This window comes from Marmota monax, unplaced genomic scaffold, assembly GCF_021218885.2.
Source record: "Marmota monax isolate L192 unplaced genomic scaffold, Marmota_monax_Labrador192_F-V1.1 WCK01_AAM20220418_F8-fsc00030, whole genome shotgun sequence".
Taxonomy (NCBI): Eukaryota; Metazoa; Chordata; class Mammalia; order Rodentia; family Sciuridae; genus Marmota; species Marmota monax.
Genome location: NW_026691988.1, coordinates 2547177 through 2572370, shown reverse-complemented (window position 1 = coordinate 2572370; position 25194 = coordinate 2547177). Strand labels below are relative to the sequence as shown.

General features: G+C 36.8%; 1 protein-coding gene across 5 annotated transcripts in view; it reads left to right on the top strand.

The window, feature by feature from the left end:
- Positions 1-6996: 6996 nt before the first annotated feature.
- Samd3 (sterile alpha motif domain containing 3) overlaps positions 6997-25194 on the top strand; it is a 47758-nt gene continuing 29560 nt past the window's right edge. For 3 of the 5 annotated variants that reach the window (XM_046449322.1, XM_058581160.1, XM_058581177.1), the window contains exons 1-3: positions 7011-7427; positions 8254-8443; positions 11606-11713. In XM_046449322.1, the coding sequence (XP_046305278.1) occupies positions 7349-7427; positions 8254-8443; positions 11606-11713 (377 nt within the window). In that variant the 5' untranslated portion in view covers positions 7011-7348. Of the gene's footprint in view, positions 7476-8253; positions 8444-11605; positions 11714-25194 lie in introns of all 5 variants that reach the window. The other 2 variants (XM_046449302.1, XM_046449316.1) reach the window with 2 other exon arrangements.

The following is a 25194-nucleotide window of genomic DNA, read 5'->3' as shown; positions in this document are numbered from 1 at the left end:
TGTGCTCACGCATGCTCTCTCTCTTTCTCTCTCTCTCTCTCTCACACACACATACACACACACACACACAACACACACGCACAATTCAAATACACACCCTCAAACTTAGAGGCAATTGATGCAAGTTTTACAGTGTTGGCCAAAAGTAGCTTTGTGTTAACAATGTGTTTAAACATCCTGGCCTCTCTTCAGATGGTCCCAGGGCTGGCAGAAGTGTGATCATTGCTCACTCATTTTGTACCAATCTTGCAGAAAAACTACAGGCTCTGATGCCTTTTTTCCCTACATTTCTCATCGTGGTTTAAGTCACACTACATTAAGAAAATTCACCACCTGTGTCCACTTCTTCCTGAAGACATCTATAGAGTCAGACCCCTACTCGCTGGGGTAGATTAAAAAAGCCCAGCTTGGCTCTACCAGCTGAGCATTGCAGCAGGGTGCAGAAATCACCTAACACAGGTTCTAACAGATGTGGCTCTGAAGAAGCAGCTTAATAACTGTAATATTTTAATAACAAAAGTTCTTGCCACCATCCAGAGCTATAAAACAAGCAATTCTCACCTGTACTATACACATTGAGCTATGTAATAGGAATATTAAGTCAATGTCTATGCTACATAAATGTTCATGCATTTTAGCTGAAGGAAAATAAAAGCCCCTAAAACACTAGAACTTTCTCACACACAGACTTTGAGTCCTTGACTTTTGATTCAACATCTAAAGTCTAATGTAAGTATTATCATCTCTGCTTTAAGAATACTATGACAAATGTTTTTCTGATTGGTACTGTTTCTTATAGGAGTTTTTAAAAAGTTAACAATACAGAATTAAGTGTATTGAAATATACATCATTGAATACATTTCCATATATAGGTACATATGTGGGAATTTGTACTACTTTTCAGGAACTTCTACCTTCAAGAGTTGCCAGTGTGGAGCTGGGGTTATGGCTCAACGAAGAGCTGTCGCCTAGCAAGTGCGGGACCCTGGGTTCGATACTCAGCACCACATAAAAATAAATAAATAAAGGTATTATGTCCAACTACAACTAAAAAATAAATATTAAAAAAAAAGAGTTGCCAGTGTTGGGGCTGGGGATGTAGGTCAGTTGGTAGAGCGCATGCCTGCCATGCACAGGGCCTGGTTCAATCCCAGCACCAAAAAAAAAAAAAAAAAAAAAACATGAATTTCCAGTGTTAGCCATCTGAGATCCAGCCTTTCAAACTTTATGCTTCCTATACCCTAAGGGGCCCTCAGAGTCCTGTTCATCTTTCAATACTCACTGAGAAATATGAATTCAGAGTTGCCAGAACTTCAGATTTTTTCAGGACAAACTCAAGATTTGTAAGCTCCTCCATTTTAAAATGAAATTAACTAAAAACTACTTCCCCAAACTGGATTGAGCCTAGTGATCTCTTCTTTGATCTTCAGAGAGAGAGAGAGTAGGTGGAAGGAAACCCTGTCCCTCAATGATATGCAAATATCACTGGTTATCTGTTCTTTTTAGAACTCCAACTTTCCTAATAGTAAATGTAAAATTCTTTCTAGGGAAAAAATTCTGTTCCTTCCCCCACGACCCCACCAGTGCTAGGAGTTGACAGGACCTCACAAATCCTGGAAAAGTGTTCTCCTACTGAATTACATCCCAAGCCCCAATTTCGTTCTATATCAACAATCTATGAATTATAAATTAGTCCACATCAAATAGGTTTCTTTTTTTTTAATTGAATACGTGTCCACATTTTTTTCCTATTTGTGATTTGAATTTCTACATAGAAATGTGTTAATTCATCTAAAATATATTTAGGCATGTGTAGCCTATGGCCTCTCATTAATTATTGCATAACTCCATTACCTCTTACTATTTGAAATGTTTTCTTAATATGATAAAATTAGAGAAGAGGGGAGGGGAGGGGAGGGGAGGGGGGATAGTAGAGGATAGGAAAGGCAGCAGAATACAACAGACACTAGTATGGCAATATGTAAATCAATGGATGTGTAACTGATGTGATTCTGCAATTTGTATACGGGGTAAAAATGGGAGTTCATAACCCACTTGAATCAAAGTGTGAAATATGATATATCAAGAACTATGTAATGTTTTGAACAACCAATAATAAAAAAATTTAAAAAAATATGATAAAATTATTTCTGTAGATACAGGTATCTATTGATTTAGTTCTTGGATCAAGAACATAACATCATCAATATGAAACCTAATTTATGCCTTCTCATATTATACACACTTCCATGTGATAGTCAGGGATCCATAAAAACTAAGAAAAAGGAAGAAAGAAGGAGAAAAAAGAAAAAAAAATGAGAGTTTGGATCAAGAACCCATCTGGTTCTTGTCAGAGACGATAACTGAACAGTGCTGTTAAATTTTAGCAAAATCTGGATGTGTGACTAAGAAGTCTTGGTAGTTTAAGGTTGTCAATTCTCTCAGAATTTACACATTCTAATTCACAGTCACAAAAGATTATGTTTTTGACGTACTATGGTTCTATATTCATCTGGAAAAAATAAAAGTGAAAAGACATAGAAATGATTGGCAGAGGACCTATATGATGTTAAGAGATATTATACAATATAATAAATATAAAAACATAGTACTAGAGCAAAAGAGAAGAGATCATCAGCCAATCAAAACAGAAAACCCAGAAATAGAAGTATACACAATGTAGCATTAAGAAGATTTTTCAAAATTAGTAGCAAGACAAGAAATTATTTCACAAATTTTGTTGGAACAGTACCTCATATCACCTATAAAATCAATCCCTTAGATGAGTTAAATATCTAAATGTTAAAAAGGAAAAATGAATTTAAATAAGGTTATATAAAAACATTCAGACTCAGTGACATACACTTGTAATTCCAGTGACTCTGGAGGCTAAGTCAGGAGGATCACAAGTTTGAGGCCAGTATCAACAACTTAGTGAGGCCCTCAGCAACTCAGCAAGACCCTGTCTCAAAAAAAATAAAAAATAAAAAGGTCTGGGGGTGGAACTCAATGGTAAAGCACCTTGGGTTTAATTCCCACTATTCCCTCTCAAAAAAAGGTTACGTAAAAACAAAAGATTGATGGATTTAACTACAAAATATAAAACACATGTATATACATATATATTATATGCCTAAAACCAATAAAAATATAAATACACTAATAGAATAAAGAATTCATGTCACAAAAAGCTATACCAATTTATACTACCCTTAACAATGTGTAAGACAACATTTGACCTTGCACTCTTGTTAATCCTTTTTTCCCCATATTTTCCAGTACAAAAAGTGAAAATTATATTTAACTCAATTATTTTTATTACAAAGAATGTGGTACATTTTTAATTATAAAAAATAATTAAAATTTTGTTTGAGAGATTAATGCAAACATCTATTTTTGTTGGTTTCTCAGAAGCAAGACATTAACCAATAGTTTCAACCATAAGAAATTACTGATCTTAGATTGTTGAATGTACAAAAATGGCAACGTCAGAGCCAGGCTTGGTGGCTCATGCCTGCAATCTCAGCAGCTCGGGAAGCTGAGACAGGAGGACCGTGAGTTCAAAGCCAACCTTAGCAACTGTGAGGTGCTAAGCAAGTCAGTGAGACCCTGTCTCTAAATAAAATACAAAAAATAGGGTGGGGGATGTGGCTCAGTGGTGGAGTGCCCTGGTACCCCCTCTCCCCCACCAAAAAATAAGTGGCAGTGTCAGAAGGCTTAGCTTAATGGATACTGAGAGCCTATTTGGATTCTTCACTTGTTTGGTGTCTGCTAACTTTATAGATCTCACTGTTTACCTAACCATGATGTACGGAAAATAAATTAAAAGTTGTATTTCCATAAATGTTAGAGAGATTGATTGAAAAATCTATGTTGGTTTTTTTTTTTTTTAATGAAGGAAAACTGGTGTTTATATGAATGTTTAGTAAAGGCCAAACTCTTTCCATCACCTGCAACATTTACTTCAAAAAAACCAATTTCTTGTCATTTATCTGACATGGTTGCCTAAATAACCTTTTGAAGGCATGGAACACACTGTCAGTTTAATAACTGTCCCAAGCACACATGTATGTATAAACTCTTAGCTCAATACTCCAAGCTCCTTAATGCTCTTTACACAATATCTCCTGTTATCTGCTACCATGTGGTCACCAGTTCAGGCAGTGTATTCCCAAAACATGACCTGTTTACTTCTGGCTCTTTGCTTTTAGTTTGACATATCAATTCCACTTCTTCTAGCTCCTTCACTTGTCTAAACCATATCTATCATTCACATTCCAAATCAAGGCTTATTCATTTCTAGGAGACTGTAGGGGAAGGCCAGTCCTAAAGTACTTCCTAAAGCACCCATGATCCACTCTGTTATATTCTACTTGTCTATGTGTCTCACTTTCTTGACAAGATTTAAACTTTCGTGTAGTACCATTCACTCAACTCTCGACTCTCTGGACCATAAACATCTTGGTCACTAATGTATGCAAAGTATTTTAGTAAACTATTTCATATGCAAAGTATTTTAGTAAACTATTTCAATTTCCATTCCAACTGGCCTAGTGACAATTGCGATGAGCATCAGCCCCAAGTGCTTGAGACAGAAAGCTCCACCGTAGTGACAATCACATCCCTATTTTTTTTAACCTCAATTCTCCTTTTTCTCCAGTAGGATCTGACTCTGCTAAATGATTTTTCCCTTCAAGCGCAACCACCAGTGGAAGATGTTCTTTCCCAGGATGGGATAAGGCATTGATTCAGGAGAAGGCATATGCTGCCGGCAAAACTCTTCCAAATCTTTTTGTCATCTTGGCTTTTGGACTTCAGGAAAATAATAACAAATATGCAAATAGAAAGAAAAGTGGCAAGACATTTTCATGGTTTCTTAAGAAGTGCTTTTTTGTGGTTAATGCCTCTTTGTGTAATGCTGCCCCTGAAGATTATAAGTCATGTTCACAGCCTTGTCCATTGTCTTTAGAGTTTTAACAAATTTATTAAATAAAACTTGCTCATAGTTAGGATGTCTACCTAAAGTCATGTCTCTTCCTGGCCTTAATAAGATGAGGCCCTTTAATATTTAACATAAACTTCTTTTATTAAAGTTATATAACTTAAATAATGAGAACAGTTTGGTTGCAGCATTCACATATAACGTTGTCATTAGTTCTGTTTATTCTTTTATTTTTATTATTGTGTCTTAAAATATTTAAGAATGACATATGCCCTCACATTTTTGAACCCTTCAAATGTTTCTGAAACTCAGAGTAAGCTATCAGATATATTTTTTCTCATTTGATGTATTGTTTGCTCCTTGGTGTAGAAGACCACAATAATATATCAATAATTTATGTGAGAGGAAGTTCTAAGGTTGCTAGAACTTGAAAGATATTACATTGCTTAGAGAGTGATTTTATTTTCTTAAAATATTCAGAAGAAAGTATGAGCAAAACCTGTTTTTTATTTTATTATGTTTGTTATGAGGTTATAATTTGATAACTGTTCTGTTTTTACCCAAACTAAACTTAGAGAAAAATCTGCAAATGAAAAAAAAATAATATGTGTTTAGTTCCAAGTACTCCTTTTATTTTCAAATTTCTTTTTACCCATCAGTGACTGACTGCAAGGCAGTATTTTCTGCTCTGCATACCTTTTCATCTTGGAGGTTAGAGAATTACCCACCCCCATCTCCTTACTTTTCTATTTTTTTCTAAGTCCTACTCTTCACAAGGAAGTCAGAAGTGTGACAGAAAGGTGTGATTTTTAATTTACACCAGAGTCTCGCAAATAATGACTTTTCACACCCTGATATTGCTGCTTAGCCTAGGGGAGGAGCTCTGTGGCTACTGTTTGTCGTAGCAAATTAAATCCACTGCTGTAATTCAGGAAGACATTCTTCTATATTTAACCCTTGTTTTCAACTTGTGTTTGTGAATACTTATGAGTGTATGGCTTATTACTTTGAAGTATGCTGGTTTTCTAGGAAATTCTTTTTGGAGACTGTTATTGTCAGATTGTCAAGTTTAAAGGGAAACTTCTTTCTCCTTTCTACTGTTCTCACAGTGATGGTGGTAATTGTAACTTATTTAAATATACAAAAATGAAGACTATGATAATATTTACTTTTAAGACTTCCAGCAATAAAATTGAACTACATAGTCCAACACATACTTTTATTTTTTATTTTATACTTGAGATATATATATATATATATATATATATATATATTTATAAATTAAATATTTAACATTTATAAATTAAATATCTTACATATATATTTATATTTTATTCCATTCCTCCAAGAGTAATTTTTCTCTCTGTCTTTACAGAATGGTCAGTATTTTACTATACTAATAAATATCATTGAAATTGAAAATAATGTTAAAAGAATAAAATGTTTAAAGTTTTTTTCAGTTTCTGCCCAATCCATTTGATGTCTTTTGTTTTGAATTGTAAAAAACGAATGATCTGCTTAAGGGTAATAGGGAAAATTATCAAAATTTTTTTAAGTAAGATAAAACATTGAAATCAATATACTAGAAGGCTGCAGAATAATAGCCTGTACAAGAACAATAAGAAATGGATCTTGCAAATTCTGTGTACACGTCTTTCACTTAGACAAATATTAGAAGAATTTAATTATTTTCTAATTCTAAGTCTGCCCAATTAAGTAGAAAAGAGAAATCAGTGTTTGAGTTCATCCTAGTTCCCTTACCAATCATGATGGTGTTTAGTGAGTTCTAGAACTGAATGGGTTTTGAGTGGTATTGGAAGAAAGGGCAGATACACTCGGATTCTCCTGAGGCTCCTCTTGCTAAAGCAGACCATGAGCAGGGGCTGCCAGCTCTCTCCAGGCTGGGAGCAGCAAGGGGTTAAACAGTCCTGGTGTAATAAGTATCTCTGTCAGGCTTTCTTCTGATCCTTCCTCTTTTCTCTTCTGCCCACCCTTTTTGTAAATGTCAACCACTTCCTGATGGTTTCACACCTTTCTTTTCTTTGTGAAGAAACCTGGGTGTACCATTGTATGTTCTGGCTGGCTGTGAGTAAAGCTGAGGGATGCCTGTGGGGAAAAGTAGGAGCAGGTGAAGATATTTTAAAAATGAGACCAGGCAATGGGTTAAAATCAGTCATGTTTGTAACATGTCTGTTAGTTTTCTTAGCAACTTTTAAATATGTATTATAAAAATATTCATTTTTTAAAAAACTTAATGTTGGGAGTCTAAAGGAATCTAGCAGAAGAACGAGATGGTTCTTTTTTAAATATATCAAAGAACGATAATCAGGAAAAAACAAGAACAACACTGGAGAATTCTCCCCTGGCCCTTTACTCTACAGGTGTACTATTTATAGGATCCTGCAATGGAAACTTGGTCAGTTGATCAGGTCTGCCTTTGGCTGGTGGAGAAAAACTTAGGAGAGCTAGTGCCTAGGTTTCAAGGTGAGTTGTTCATCCTTTCAAAAATCTTGTTGGAGCAGCCTGGATATTGTGAGTTTCTTCTGTTATTAAAAATTACTTTGCTGATTCCTGTCTGTGTGTATGTAAATGTGGACGTGGAATTACTGCAGTAAAGAACTTTTTAGTTCTTTATTTACCATGAAAGAGTTTTTGTTTTACCTAGTATCTACAGGAGAAGATATTGCAAGATGAACTCAGTCTTGAGAGGGACTTAAAATACTTATTTGATACATATATTTTATATAGACTTTGCCTTATATAATCTAGTATGTGCAGTGTTAGATTTATAAGTATTTAATATTGGTCAGGAGGTATTACTAAGAATTATTTCCCAAGTTTTTTTTTCTTTATAAAAATAATGCTTGTTACATGGGGCAGGAGGCAGGGAGGGAGGGAGGGAGGGGAGTGCTGGAGAGTGATATTGGCCAATTTATATTGTTATATTTACGCATGTATGAATATGTAACAACAAATCCTATCACTATGCACAACTATAATGCACCAACAAAAATATGCAGAAAATAAAAAGACTGCAATTTAGAATTAGAATGGGGAAAGGGCATTAATGTGTAAATACAAAGTTTTTATTGTGAATCCCTTTCCTGGTTCTTTTTTAGAAGCAGACATCAATTTGGAATTGTGCAATATCAAAGTTATATTTTTGTCAAAGATACATACAATTTTATAACCACAGAGGACAAGTTTAGACAATCCTTTCAACACCAGAAATCGTTCTGTTTATAAAGCTTGTGTTTTGCTGTGTTTTACTGGGAAACCATATAGAAACTAATTTTTATCTGTTTCTCAGAGGAAGAAGTAAGTGGGGCCGCTCTTCTAGCACTTAATGATCGGATGGTTCAGCAACTGGTCAAGAAAATTGGGCATCAGGCTGTTCTGATGGACTTAATTAAAAGATACAAGCAGAACAATCAAGGACCAAGGTTTCCTGGAAGCCCCAGGGAGATAAGCCTGATCACACAAACAGAAGCAACCCCAGTGTAAGTGATGTTAACAAAAGGCCTTGTTTTTGATACTATGCTCTCCCAAGAATGGCGAGAGCATGAAGGTTGGGGTTTAAAACTTTTTGGAAAATGTGACCGTGTTCAGCTAGATTTATGTGTAAAATATTTCTAATATTTGAGGAAAGGGCACTATTGCAAAATTTTATGAATGAAGATACATTATGTTTTTATTCACCACGCTTTAAACACTGACTCCAATTGTTGGTGAAGTCCTAAAAGGAGGGGGTTCCTAAATAAAATGCTGTAGGATGAGCAGTGGAAATATAAGTGAAAGGGTGGAAATGGATTCCTGGAAATAAGGTTTTAATCCACTAAGCCCCATTGTCCCGTATGTGGGACACCTATAAAAACTTAAATTGAGCAACAAATATACCACTTAAGGTAACTTTTGAAATAAATATTATGTTTTTAGAGTTCTGTACTTTTGAGAAAAACAATAAGTGAATGATTAGAGCACTTGAAAATGCATATACAAAGAATTTAAGTTCTAGATTGTGATTTCCAACCTATTTTAATGTGTCGAGTTTGTTGAAATATTTGCAAGACTGAAAACTTGGGACTTACAAGTTAAAAACCAGGGCTTGCAAAAGGCATCTGTGTCTGCTCCTGGGTATTTATTTATTCATTTGTGTCCTTTAGGACCCTATATAGTGACTAATATATACTATCCTCTAGAGGTCCTAGAAATATGATTTACTAACCACCCTTGCCACAATGAGTTTCCTAATTCTTTAAGAGTATCCTTAGAATAATTAAAGCTATGATAGCACCCCACAGGAAACATGTGGAAACATTTGTGGTGACCCATAAAAGGCCTTATTTTTGATCCTATGCTTTCCCAAGAATGGCTATAGCATGAAAGTTGGGGGTGTTTTTTTTTCTTTATCACTGATTTATGCATTGAAAAAAAAAATGACAACAGAATTAAGCAAATTAATTTTTTTATTTTACAAATCTATACCCAGGATGCTTTCAAGCATTCTGATTTGATGTTTCCTTATTAAGAACTTTTTGCAAAATTTTTGAAATGAAATACTTGCTTCAGACCAATCATTCATTTAAAAATAAGGTTGACATGTTTGATGATATCCATTCTATTTTTATCTTTTCGGAAGTTAAATGGGTAATTCTCTCTCTCTCTCTTTCTCTTTGATAAGGAATGCAATATTAACGAGAATTGGCTCAAGTATTGATTGCTAGGATTTTTGAATATTTGGGACTTAGAGGCTGTAGGTAGTCTTGAAGGGCTGGTGTACATGGACTATAAATTCTCCCGAATGATTTATTTGAAGGATTTCTAAGCACCTTTATGGTGTATTCTCGAACATATGACTTTTGGAGAAGTTCCCATTGCAAGCTTTTACTCCTGTCCAGCAAAAGAGAGGGTGTGAAGTTCAAAGCCGGTGCAAAGTAATTTCCGGGTATTTTTGATGAGTAGAATTTTTGAACTGGAAGTTCCTTTCAGTTGACTGGAATCTTGATATTGCCTTAGGCACAGCTTAGAAGAGAACAGGCAGCCGTTTTTTTCCACTGCAAATCAGTTTATAATGTTCTCTAGTAAATGAGAGTTGGCTGGACTGCCAGGAAATCTGGGCTTCGTTCCTGGTTCTTCCACTGACTTGGATTGATTTTACTAAATGTTGGCACCCCTGTCTCTTCATCTGCACGTTGTGAAAGTTATATAGTATGTAACTCCTGTCAATTCACACTCATGTCAGGAATATTGTAATTTTTGGACAGAGCAAATCTCTCTTCCCTCTCCCTACTCAAAAACAGTGCTTTGTTAACTTGTCCAAGAAGGCTATTTTTGAGGGTAGCCAATACTGGGAACACTGGTTGCCCAAGGATTTAGGAGGGGGCACTCATCACTTTACATAGTAAATAGCCAACTCACTTTAAGGACTGTGTTCTCTTGTACTTAGGTTAGATTATTCAGGTGTAAAATTACAATTTCATGCGAGAAGAGAATGTTTGTTGGTTATGTTTGCTTATTGTCAAATATATTTGTCAAATATATCGTCACTTGACAAGTTTGTTGTCAAGTAGTAATGATAGCAGAGAAACATGAAAATATGCCCTTTAATTAAACCCTTATGGGAAATGCTTATAAAGATTCGAAACTTGGTATGAGAAAGAACCCGGAATTTAGGTATCAAAATACCTAAATTTAAACCTCTGTTAGGATATTTGCTACTCATCTAACAAAAGAAGATAAAACTTGGACATTTGTTTGACTTGTTTTAGTTTTAGCTTCTTCAAGTGTAAAATGTAGTGGGTAAAATAAATGATGCTTTTGGCCCCTTCTGAAGAGTCTATAAAGGCATTCTAGATCAGAGACAGGTTTCAGATTCCATTTAATGGCCAATGGTTGCCTGGTATGTTATTTTTGCAAAGGATTTACAGGCCACATCTAGATAGGATTTTTGGCATACTATTTAGAACTAAGTAAACAATAGGATATCAATAGGAGAGTATTTACAGTTACTTTATGGTGGCCTTGTTGAATCTGGTAGAAAAATTACTGGACAGGAAATCAGGAAAACTGAGTACAAATCTTGGCACTACTACTGAGTAGCTTGTGGCCACGAACAACTTGCTTTCCCTTCTGGACTTCAGTTGCATAGCTTAGAAAATGAGAGGGTATGGCTCTAAGAATGATGAGATTTTACAGGTAATAAATGCTCCCCCCAAATGGCAAGGAGTAGAGAAAGGATCTGACAGATAACCATTTTATTTTGCTAAATAAGTATATTAGCCATATGTACTATTATCGCCCTCATTTCATAAATGAAAAGATTATCTTAACAGCATTTAAAAATAAGAGACAGATTGAGGGCTCCAGGCATAGCTCAGTTCCATCCCCAATTCCAGGAAGAAAATACAACAGATTGGTGAAAACACCATCACAAACTAGTATCTGTATACTTCTTAGCATATAGAATCCACTGAGGGAGACATCTTCAGTACGTCCTCCCTTCAAGTCTTTTAGTCATGAGTCTCACATGAGCTTGGACAGGAACTTAGATCACAGCATTGACTGTGGGTTGACCTCCTACCCTCAGAGTTGCTGTGAGATCATTGTTTGGGGCTGTCATTGAATAGCCTCACACCAGTTCTTCCTTCTTTTCTTGGTTCCAGGGATATACAGTCCTCCAGTCCAGCCAGTCATGGGGAGCAGATGCCATCTTTCCATCCAGCTGAAAACCTTGATAATGGACTAATTGACCAAAGAGTATTGAAACAGAGGTGAGGTACCAAAGTTAAGACATTTCAAAGCTAAATGATAATATTCTTCTTTATTTGTTATGAGATTTTATGTGTTTAAATGCATTTCTAATTTGAAACTCTTTGTTTCCCTAGAAGGAAACTTTTAGTAAGTGATAGAGATGTTTGGTACCACTTGAAGATTAAATTTTATGTGTTTTGCCCTAAAAAATTGAAGTTTTGAAATGATGTTATACATCTCTTTCAAGTATGCATTTTAAGGAAAAATAAAAGAGGATTTCATAAACTTGTCCAAATTAATTTGCAGTGGCTACAAAATGATGGAATTTATTCTGTGGATAATGTTCTACAGAATATGCCTTGGGTACAGTCTTTGCTTTGTTTTGAATTTTGATGTTGTTGCTTTAATTTGACTATTGATAGACAGTCCCTTTATGTTCCTACTCTGTATTTTATATGGTATAATATTTCAGTGTATTGGTTCCATTGAAACAAAGGAAAGTTCTAGACCTAGAGAACCACAGGTAGGAATATAGTGCTCAGATAAAGTCGTCAGAGTGATCATGGGTAAGAGGAGCTTCCTGAGCTTTTCATGGTCACCAGGCAGTGCATGCATCTATCATGCATGACAGATATCATCTCTTGTCACTAACTAGCCAACACTTCTCTTCAGGGGCGCTGTCATTGAAAGGAGTGACTGCTGGCTTGCACAGAGGGGACAGTCAGGCAACAGCCAAGCAAAATGGTGCTCTTTTAAAGTTTTCATGCACCCTTTATTCTATCATCTCATTGAGTCCCCAGAGCCTTGAAATGCTGTTCTTTTAAAAAGTGGGTAGTGTAAAATAAAAATATGCTATTGTTCGCTGAATTTTTGAGAATCATATTGCTAGGGAGGCCTCATTCCTTCAGAGAACTGTGATGCCACTGTGTAGCCATAGTGTAATACAATTGGTTTCCTTGAAAGAGAAGATGCAAAGAAAGGAGCAGAAAAATATATCAAACTGGAATGGCAGAAAGGAAGATGTCTATTGTTTCATGAAATATACCAGGAAGTCCAGAGAAGGCTATTTATTGGTTCCTGATTCCCATTGGGTTAAAAATCCAGAGATGAATTTCTCTTTTCAAAGTAAGAAAATTAAATCCAAATGAAAGGCATAAATGCATGGCTAGTGGATTTATCTCCAAACAGAATATAAACCAAAAGTGATGGCTTGGAGGCAGAAATTTTTTAAATAATTTCTTTATTGGAAATATATTTTTTAAAAACCCACCATCTTTAATGGAAGTCTGAGAGTTTAGAGAATCCTAAAGGATGATGATAAAGTTCAAGATGATTACTAGGTGGTGGGCCTGGTGAGCAACCAGTTCATACTGGGCAGATGGAGTGCCCAGGGGCTGCAGAGCTGGGGAATGGAGAGATCACCTGATGTGGTTGATGGTTCAAACTGTTTCACAGAGCAGTCACTCCTTTCTGCCCACAGGTGCTTGTTGATTCTTAGAACTCTGCTTTGTTGTGGTTCCATCCATGTGTTTTCTACTACTCCTTTCTTACATGAAACTGCTAAATGCAGCCAGTCTTTTCTGCCACTATTGAAGTGTGAATGGAGACAGGATGATTAATCCTAGTGGGACCTACTCTGGTACCACTGTTTCAGATCTGAAAAACAGGGATGATAACGATCCTCTCTCAGGGTACTATCATAAGCATGAAAATAGATGATACCTGCTGAGTTCCAAGCAGAGTGGAAGCACATCAAAGGCCCTGGTGTACAGCCATTTCCCCAGCCTGCTTGAGTATTCCTACTTTTCCTGGGGCATCTTTTCTCTCTCTACCTGCTGCCACTGGGGAGTTGAGGATGCGACCTTCTGTACATGCAGGTCTTTTCTCCTTCCAGAATTCCTGTTCCTTTTAACCGTGCTATGAAAAGGATTATTATTTCCATTTTTTCCCACAAAACTGAACAAAGAATGGCCTGTGTTTCATCGTATTTCTCATTCTTCATAATCAATGAGGGGGAGCAAAAGAACAGGATTGTCTTAGAAACTGAGAGAAATGGGAAAGTTTGGAAATCATAACTGAGACCCCCAGGCCTTTTTCTCTCATCATAGCATCTCTCCTAAGCCTTGGACTTGTGCCTCTGACCTCCCAATAGCCCATTTCTCTACACAATAGCCTCAGTTGTTTTAAAAGCGAGCTTATCTCCCTGCCTTAGAGCATGCATGGTTGGAGCATCTCTCTGTTGTTTCCCACCTGCCTCCTTCCTTTGCTTCTTCCTATGCGGATGGCTTTACCCTTTGCTCTGCTCCCCTCAGATTGGCTGGAACAGCTGACTTGCCACCGCCAACTCCAAAGAAAACTCTTCCTGAAATCAGCTAAGGGCTCAAGTCCTTCCTGTCAATAGACCTGACTTTCCAATGCTGCTTCATTCTAGAATCTGGGGAAAAGAAACAGGCCCAGTGTGAATCTCTGTGACAGAAGAGGTAGATAAGGGCAGGATAGAGATGGCTGTTTTAAATATTTCCCCTCAGGTTCTGCCTTCTTTCTAGGCCTGCTGATTGGGCTGGAATGGAAGATTCTGTCCCTTCTGATGCACTGCCTCATTCAGGACACCATCTGGCTTGTGAGCTAAAATAATGAGAGCTAAACTTGATGCTTTCCTACTGGTCCTCTGCTTAAGGCACTATTTACTCATCAGCTATTGATTAAGGGCTTCTGGAACGACTTTTGTATGAAGCTGTGTTCCTCACCTAAGACCCGCTTATCCTTTAAGACTGCTCGAAATCCCTCTCCAGCAAGCCTCCAGTGATGTTCCAGACCATTCAAGGAGCCCTTCTGTATGTAGTACTCTCTATGTATCTTTTGCTTTGCTTGTAAAAGTAGATATTGAAATTGATTACTTTTAAGTCTGTATTCCCTCCTTAGACACAAGCACCATAAAGACTAAGACCATTTCCTTTTGCCGTTATAAACTAGTATTTATCTCAGCTTCTGGACTAGAAGCTCAATCAGTTGTTTAAAATTGAACTAAGGATATGTGAGCCAAAGAAAGACTGAATATAATTTCATGGGACAGGAAAAATACTTAAATAGCATCCATTACTATATAGACCTTTTGATATAATCCATAATACATATGCTAATTTTTTAACAGAGTTGAATTTAAGGGGTTAATAAATCATTTACTTACATCAGGCTAGAAAGCTGAAGGTGTTTGGCCATAGGGCTTCCACAAAGCCAACTGCTTTCAGGAGGTAGCAAGGGGTGGTAGAGTAAATGCTGGCATTGGGATCAGCTCTAGACTCCCCCATTTCAATTGAAGTCCAATTGAAATAACTCAAAGCATCTGGCAGCTGTCACCACACCACACACAGTGGCAGTTACCATTCTTGAGATATTTTCCCCTATGTTCCTTGAAAGGAACATATGTTTTCCATCCAATTTGCAAACAAAACAAAAAAGAAGACTCTGGAGACTGGAAAGTCACCTGACTTTGGCTCTTGAAGAGTCTAGCAATAGTGAAAAAAATGAGGTATGTATGTCCCCATGGATGAACTGGAAAGAAATGCTAGCATGCTGTGGCACAATGCAGCTTTCTTTGGTGATGGGTGATCCTGTGCTCTTTACTGAATTACCTAAATACTCTTTCTGGATGTAAGGATTGTGGGTCCCAATCTCATCATGTGTTGGTAGTCCTTCAAGAAGAGCTTTCTCTGCACTGAGATTCTTTTTTCTTTTCTTCTTCTTTTTAAATCTACCCTATTAGAAACTGCTCGCTTCTTCTTTAGTAGCTAATAGTGCATGAAATCAGATAAACAGGTAGCAGTTTCCTACATGTTACTTTAAAGGCACTTCATTTGAACTTGAAGTATATGTGTGCAGATGTTTTGCTTGTGCTTTGGAGCAGAGCTATAAATTAGTCATGGTTTCATGCATATTTAAAAATTCTTTTAATGATGAGGATATTTTCCCCCCTTTGGTCTGACTACTGCTATGAAATGGTGTAGAAGGAGATTACCCTTCTTCAGCCTATGCTCAGTAAGTGAAGCAATGTCAATGGGTCTTCAACACATTCAGTGCATTATTTTTAGTCACTCACACAGGTAGCTCAGACAGGGGATAACAGGGTTGTGTGTGTCTCCTATCCCAGTATATAAGAAAAGGTAGTTTTAGGAGGGGGAGGCAGGCTAGTTATAGGTCTCATAGTACAAGTTTCAATTAGATGTGTAAGATTAGTCTTCTCAATTCCTAGACGTCTATGTCCTCTATTAGCCGTGAGTTCCAGGAGGTGGAGGTGTCAGGGACCACTCTTACTCACTTCTGTAGGGCCTGACATGACACAGAGTAGGTGATCAACAGATGTTTATTACATGAAGAATCAGATGTATTAAGCATTTTTTGTGATCTTCTCCTGAGTCAAAGATATGTGACCATAATAGAGAATGAAGGAGCCTTGTAAGAGAACAAGGGGTGAGACATGATATCTTCAGACCTATTGCCTTAGTCACAGCTATATAAGGCAGATGGGGCAGGTAAGAGGTAAGTGCAGGTACTGAACCAGGATGGCATCCTGGTTATAGCCAGGTTGGTAAATTTGGAGAAACAGGATAAGCAGGTAATTAAGAGTTTAGTTTTAAACCCTAGCTCTGCTATTTACCAGATGAATGATGCTGAGCAAGTTCTCTAGCCTCGGGGGGACTTACTTTTCCCATCTGTAAAATAAATAGAAGAACAAGTTAATGTATTAAAAAATTTTAAGGCCTGGGGCGTAGTATGAACACAAAAATCTTAGCTATCATTTTAATTTTCTGGCTGGTTACCAAGCATAGGGTTCAATGAGACTCAAAAATTCTGCTCTCAATTGTACAAAGTGGTCCCAGGGATTGCACCAGGAAGTTCTGTCAGACAGTACAGACAGCAGTGTCTGGAAATCCTGCCAGGATTCAGGCTCCAGGCAAGAGGAGGAGATGCTCCAGTCTCCCCAGAAGGCCTGGGACATCGGTGGATAGCTGCCATAGAAGATGAAACAGAAACACTTCCTCTGAACCAGTATGTAGAATGGAAGGAGGAGAGAGGCTTTAAGAACCTAAACAAAGAAACCCAGTTACCACTGAGAAGGGCATCAGAGACCACACAGTTGAGAAAAAATTGTCCCATTTAGATGCAGAATCCCAGATTCAGCCATGATGTCCTGTCTCACCTTGGGCCCAGAGCAATGGTCTCTGCTATCTACAGACTGAGGTCTCTGAGACCATGAGACCCAAGTCCACTTTCCTTCTCTAAGTTGTTCTTGTTAGGTATTTTGGTCACAGCCACACAACATATTAAATAAGCTCAAAGATGGGAGATTTTTATTTTTATGAAGCGACATGAGAGAAGGACTGGCAAAGCATAGCTAGACATCACAGGGCTGCGGCAGACCAGATCACTGAAGATTTCTCCACATGAGGCATATAAAATCAGCACTCTGGGAAGATTCAAATAGTGGTTTTTGTACCCCCAACCCATCCGCATAAAGATTCTCTGAAGACATTTGCTGTTCTCTGTCGGGTCGGGATCCAAAAGCCTAGTAGTGGGTAAGTGGATTAAAAAGAAGTTGCCCTAGATCTACTTAAGCTGAACCAAAAACCAACATCTTGATACTGCTGAACTATAAAATAGTAGTACTAAGCCATCTTGAAATAAGGAATAGATCATGTCTGGTTGCTTATTCTTGTGTATGAATGAGAAAGAATAAAAGAAAAAGAGGGACTCAGACATGATAGTTCTGTGAGACCTGATTGTGTAACTGGCGTGGTAAAGTGTAAACTTTGAAGACAAAGGCCAAGTTTCTGGAACTTTGTGTTTCTGCCAAATACGAAGAGGAACTGGGGAATAGGTGGATGTAAAATATTTATTTATATATTGTTTCTTTTCTGATTACTCAGAACCCTGAAGACTCCTAAGTCCTTAGATTTAATGTTAAAAGACAAGAACACTGAGGGTAAGGAAGGAGTTGCCTGAATGTGGCTGTATAATAGCTGGTACATAATAACCTGCACTGCTCAGCTCTCTTTCCTTTCTTTGTGCTTAATTATGGGCTCCCAGATGCATTTCAAAAGCTAAATTCCTCTGGCAGTCTCATAGACTGATTGGCAGATTTGAAAGCCTTGGCTAGAAAATATAGCTTAAAAGCAAACATGAACATTCTGAAAGTGCAGGGTGAACGTTTTCTGAATCAGTGGTGGGCACCATCATTGCACCAACAAAACTGCATTTCCTTCATAGTCCACACTTGTCTTGAAGTGACACCATTCAGTGTTTTCAGAGATGGCATTGCCCTGTTCATTGACATGTGTCTTGATTGGGCTTTCCAAACTTCTTGTTCACTTTATTTTCAGAGAAGTAGAAACTCTTGCCAAGGACAAGGGGAGCAGGTAACTCCCAGGTAACTGGCATAATTAACACAGAAGCTACGTTTCTGCTTAACTTGTAGTTTGGTAAAATGTGTTTCCTATTTTGAAGATATGTATCATAATATCCTTTTCTGTCCTGGAACAAGATAATAGCAAGTTTCTTAAGCAGATGTCAAAGCCTCTCTTTGCTTCCTCCTCTTCTTCTCTGTTTCCAAAATATGTAAGCCTTTTAATGTTTCTGATATGGAATGCCATTTAGTATCAGAGTTGACAATATACAATTGAGTCCTCAATCTATGCTGTTCTTAGTATATAAAGTCTGCAGCCTTGGATGTAGAGAGAAGAACACAAAATGGGATGTCCAAATAGAGTGGCTTGTGGAACATCATCTTTCAGTCCAGCCCCTGGAAAGCATGATGTTTGCCACTATTTTCTCCCTCTTCCAGTGGGGGAGTGCTACTCCTGGTGGTATTCCCGATGTGAAAACTTAAGGGTTTAGTGATCTGGCACTTCTTTTCATTGGCATGTTGGCTTGGTGTCTTGCCTGTAAGTGGATCCCTTGTCATGAGTGGGTTGTTTTAATAGGAAAAAAAAAAACAACTTTCTTCTTTGAAAGTTATCAATTTACCAGGGTGGTTGTGCATGACTGTTATCCCAGTGACTCAGGAGACTGAGGCAGGAGAATTGCAAGTTTGAGCCTCAGCTTTAGTCTCAGCTTCAGTAGTGTGATCCTAACTCAAAATAAAAAATAAAAAGGACTGGGGAGGTGGCTCACTGGTAAAGCAACCCTGGCTTCAATCTCTAGTACCAAAAACAAATAATTTATTTTAAATGAAAGATTCTATTTTATGTATATAACCACAAGTTTATAGAACTGGCTGACATGGAATTTTATATTTAGTATTTTATCTCTCTCTCTCAATCATCTCTAGTCCTTTCTATAATTTTTGTCGCAAACTGCTACTCAACAAGGACATAAGGAAATCAAAGCAGATGGGGAGCCAAGATAGAGCTGAGTGCCCACAGGGCCCATGTCGGACCAGGCCCATGTCAGACAGGCCATGTCTGACATCTGGACAAGAAGTTCACCTGAGGGCCAAGAGAATGCAGAGGAGAATTCACCCCAAAGAGCTCCAGATAAATCTGGAAGAATGAGGAAAACAGGGTATTTGATGTGAGAGAATCCACTGCTGACACATGTATAGAACATTCTGGAGGTTTAGCAAGGCTTGTACCTTGACTGCACCGGAGACTTCACCTTGTGTGGTAGTTGATGATATGACATCATACAAAATTTACTGTATTTTGGATTATTATAATTATTAAATATGAGGAATCGAATTTAAGACGTTAGCAATAGAAGCTATGGAATTTTACTTTTTCTCATGGAATCTGAAAATCCTATCCCTTATTTTATTTGTGGAACTGACTAAAAAAAAAGGAATGAAAAAATTTCCTTGGATTTTGGAATCAAGTAAATTGGAAGCAACAGTTTCAAATGGGCAGGAAACTGCAACTTGGTTGAAAAAAATTTTTTAAAGAAGGAGAAGTTTGAGACTCTTAAGATTCTCTAATTCATAAAAAAAAACACTGAAGCTTTCTAGTTTAGAGGTTTAAGAGTATACTTTCTCCCCAAAGCAATATCATCTACTTTCATGGGGATAAAATAACTACAAGCACTCAATAGTTCCAAATGGAGTTTAATGCAAAGAACAGATTCAGGCTTTTCCTTTCAAATGTGAATTTTTACATCTAAACATGCAACAAATCATAGTTATTTTTCTCTTCCTGGAAAGTCCCAGAAACCCAAAGGGATGATAAATAAAGGATGGGCCTGGCTCAGAATTGCTCTCATAAATAGGAAGCAATAACTCAACTCTCAGGGAGACGAGTTACTAAAGATGCTATTGGTCACAGTGATTTATATAGTAAACTGGGTTGCAGATGATCTACCTGCCATGTTCACCACACAGTGTCTGTCTGAAAGTGTCACTTAGCATATGGAATATGTTGTCAGGAAACTAGATTATCATGCATATGATAATTGGAAGAATATCATGCATTCTGCATATGAAGAATTACAAAAGGCAGACATCTGGTATGGTCAGGTAGTGAATGTGAATTTATATCTCTCTCATACACTTGATCTTTAAATTATTGGACTTTAAAATTTGAAGTTATATTTCCACATTGGTTCCCAGTACTCTTTCAGTACCTCAAGTAGTATTTGAAATTCATTAGCAGAATAAGGAATAGTCTGTAGAAATGCTGGATTCTTCAATATTTGGGCTGCATATGGCTCATACATGAGGAGTCCAGAGACAGCTCAGCTGTCTTTATAGACTCCAGTCATAGGAGTAAGACAGACAACTAATGGGTTGTCCTTTGGAGTAAACTTCTTCAGAAGACAAGTTTAAGTGATAGTCCAGGTGTTCTTCAAATCAGGGCAAAATGTTTCATATGATCAGGGCAAATGTGAAAGGCCCCAAATAGTCAAATTTACATCAGTGATGCTTCTTTTTCAGCTCCTTATGTTCTTTGTACTTTGTGTTTGCCTTCTCTTTAGAGACACTTATCTATGGATATGCCTCCTGGACATCCCTTGGAATCCATTTTACCATCATCACAAAGCTACCCAGGTGGAGAAGGAAACTCTCTATAGAGGCTGGCAGGTTACAGAGAAATATTACTTCTGAAAAGTGTTGTCAAATTTTTTAGCCAGTTCAGATCTCACAGTTGGCAGCTCAGAGTTGACATAACTTACCTTGGTTACTCAGTCCGACCAGGAGTCCTGCACCCTGAACTCAAGATGCTTCTTTCTCTCCAGAATAGTTACAATATCAAGTAGGACAGGTTTATTTTACTGGGACCCTGGACTATGTCTCGAGTGGCTGGCCTGGGAAGTCATTGGTCAGTTATGCCTGGCCCTTCCACTGACTAACATGATGAGATCGATGTTTGTATAAAATTGGATAACATTTCAGAGAGGAAAAGTTTATGTCTATGTAGGGGAATAAATTTTATGAAATTGGAATTGGAAAAATGGACCATTTCTTTAATTTTTTATTTTCATTTCTCTTTATTTTACAAATTAGATTATTTCTATTGATGTTTCTTCAAATTCATTGACCATTTCTTCTTTATGCTCCATTCTACTCTATTTTTTTTTTAAATAACTTCTGTCTCTCTGCTAAAATTTCCTACCATTTCAATCATTCTAGCATGTTTTTCTTCGAATCACAGAACATTGTTAAATTAGTTACTTTGAAATTCTTGCCAACATCTGGATCATCTCAACATCACACACTATTGCTCATCTTTACTCTAGAGAATGGGTCACAATTTTTTGTTTGTTTTTGTATTTTAGTGTGTTACTTAATTTTAGATTGTGTACTGGATATTGTGAGTATTGCAATGTGCACATGTTTGAATAAGTCCTATTCACCCAAAGAACATTGTTTGTTTTAACAAACAGTAAAATTGATTGGACTTTTAAAAAAAATTCTCTGAGATGTCAGTTAAATCTGTTTAATTCTTTTATCTTTGTTTGGGATATGTACATGTGTGGTTCAGGATCATCCTAAGACTGAACAATTTATATGCAAAATTTTGAGGTTAACTTCATTAGCTCTTTCTTTTCTGCAATTCTCTGATTCTCCTCCACTTTTCCACAAGTTGATTGTCCTGAATGCTGTCACTAGTGTAGTCACTCATAAAAACTCCAAGTTTTCTATTAGAGTTTTAGCAGATTTGCGTGAGGTCTGCTTTCAGGCTCAAAGCTTTAATAGGGGAAACAGTCAATATCTTCCTCTTTGAAGTGTAGGATTGTCTTTAGGATCTTACATCTTTTCAGTCTTCAATGTTTTCAGTTTTTTTAATTTGTCAATATTTATTGTTAATATGTGTGAAATAGTTGGTCCACTGTGAGCTTTGTAGACCACTCCAGAAACAGAGCTCGCCTAGTAGACTGTTGAAATTGTGAGATGAATGTTTGCCTTAGTGTAGCATGAACCCTAGTAAGAAGTACACAAATATAAGAGAAAAAATGTACAGAATTTTTCATGACATCTAGGTGTGAGAAACAAAGACAAGAAAAAAGTCAAGATATTAAGGCTAAGTTGCTATCAGTTAAAAAATAAATAAAACCAAGGAAATTGAAGTGTAGTGTAGGTCAGCTCAGGCTGCCATAGCACAATACCATAGACTGGGTGACTTAAGAATAGAAATTTATGTGTCAGAGTTCTGAAGGCTGAAAGTCTGAGGTTAAGATGCTGACCAATTCAGTTTGGGGTAAGGATCCTCTTCCTGGCTTGCAGACAGCCACCTTCCCTCTGTGTCCTCACATGGCATTGAGAGAAAAAGTTTTCTGGTGTCTCTTCTTATAAAGATATTAACCATAATTTAACCTTCATGACTTCATTTAACCCTTTTTTCCATGAAGGTCTGTCTAAAAATACAGTCACATCAAGGATTACCGCTGCAGTATAGAATTTGGAAAGGAGGAGGACACAATTTAGTTCATGACAAAGGAGAATCTTGCTCAAAGCAAAAAAAGATGATGGATTATTTTGGATATGTTACATATGAGATGAACAAGCTACAAGTTGTTAGAGATTTGGAGTGGAGCATGGAAAGAAGAATATTGGGGACAGATTTATAATCCACCAATGAAGAAGAGTCAGAGCTGATGCTGTGGCACTGGGTGACTTCTCTGAGGGAGAAAGCATAGTTCAATACAGAGGATTAAGGAACAAGGATAAAATCACCTGTAAACTCCCGGAGAATGTGAAGGAGGAATAAATTATCAAATAAACAAGTTGTCAGAAAGATAGGAAGAGAAACAGGAAAGTAAAATAGTGTCAAGGCAGAAAAAAAGAGTTGTGAGAAAGAGAGGGTTATGAGGAAATGGTCAACAGGGCTAAGCCCGGTAAGAAAGGTCTTGAAAAGGGCCACAGTCAAAGTCCCTATATTTGTAAACTAGGAAATCATTATTGACTTTTGAGGATGCAATCTCATTAAAGTGATTGCGAAGAGACTGAGATAAGAGCTTAAGTCAGAGCAGGATGGGGCTGATATGAGGGACATATTTAGGGTTGAAATAGGGAGTTGGATTACTGGGATAGTGAATGCAGTTAAGAAACCACTGAAATGTCCAAAACTGCCAGAGAAAATAGAGCCTGCTGGGTAACCTATGACTTCCAGCTTACCTCATTCATTCCTGCAGCAAAAATCATTACATATCACTTTATTAAGCAATGTTGCATGCACAATGTAAAAATATAGCTCTTCTCTCAAGTAGCATCTGAGTCTCTTCTGCTCCCTGCCAACACTCAACTTGTGTTCTTCTGTGCATTCAGATTTTTCCTGAGTGAGTTGGCACTCAACTGGACCTGTTTCTTAACAGGACCATGTTCCTTATCCTTTGAGAACCCCCACTGGATCATACTGTTTGCTCTTTTGGAGCAGAAAAATCAAATGATTGTTTACTCTTTTAATAGTAAGACAAAGTTGGAGAGTCAACATTGAACTTTTTCATGAAAACCCCCATCATTCTTTTTAAACATTGAGGCATGATCAAAGGGTATAATGCTTCATTCAGTTAGAAAGGAGAAATAATAAGAATCTGAGGTGACAAATATATTAGCTTGATTCAATAGTTGCATATTATGTATAGATATATCATAGAGCTTCACTTTGACCCCATAAATACATAAACATTTGTCAATAGTCAATAAAATGTTTTAAATGTGATGATACTGCCAATTATCAAATTGTCAGCTTAACTCTAAGTTTTATTTTATTTAGGCTATAAACTTTTATTACTCATATAAACTGAGTGTTTAGTAAGTAGTAGACTGATTCATTTAGACTGGGGTCAGTCCTAGGAATTAACATGTTTTCAAAGCTTTCCAGTTGACTTTATTGTGCACCCAATATTGAAATTCACTGAATTAGAGATCTGTGGTTTTGTGGTGGTGATTTTTTCCAAAGACCCTGGCTTTGAGGTGGGAGCAGAAATATTAATGTCCTCTGAATTTGAGAGTGCTTTCTGCCCTTGCTCTTATTTTAGAGTGACTTCTGTTGGCACTCTGCCCAACTCTAACTTTTTAAGGATATTATGAATAATTTTAACAACACAATAAAGGATTTTTTAAAAATTCCAATGCAAATTAAATTTTTCGGATGAAAATGATTACACCTACAGTTTATCTGCTTCCAAATCAGAATGTATTATTAGTTTGATGAGTCACCTTTATTGTGTAATTCTCATTTTGACTTATATTAGTTGGCATAGTTTGGACTATAGCCACTTTCAGAATATTGCTATATTGTTTTAATGTAAAGAAAAGGAAAATTCAATGCCTCTATGTCTAGTAACTCATCTGGAGCATAATGAAAGTATCTGTTTTTAATAGATCCTGTGTTTCTAGCTACATTCTAGGTGTTTGGTAGAAATAATCCCATGTGTTATAGTCCCTATCATAATGTTGAAAAGACTTATAGAAAAAAATATATATAACAGATAAAAATTGTACCAAGCTCTATTTTATAATATCAGAATATCAAAGATACCTATTATGTGGTGTGAAGTGAGTGAAAGTAACCTCAAAGCCTAAAATAAGCTTGCAACTAGCTTAGCTGCTTGAAATCCACTGGGGAAAAGGATATAGACACTGAAACATACTAAACCAAGTTCAACATCTGCCTAGTTAAATCACCTTTTTTAAACTCCAGGGAAGGCACGAAACACTGCCAACAAAAAATTGCCTTTATTTTATAACCCTTGGTCTCACAGATAAGGGAGAGATAATTTGGCCATAGAAGAAAAAAATAAGGAAAAAAATAATAAATGTGTAGTTGAAAATGGCCTGTAGGAGAGTAGCTGCCACATAGTAGACTCCTGATGCACATTGGTTGAATGAACTAATGAAATGAGAGAAATACACTGGCAAATCGTTTGGACTGAAGCAGAGATTTATGTCTGAGAATTATCTGTTGTTGTTATAAATCCAGTATTAAATTACTTATGTGCTTCTTTTATGATTTTTTTTCACCACTGATATAGTAACTGCCAACCAGGAGAAGGCCAAAGGAACTTACCATGAAAA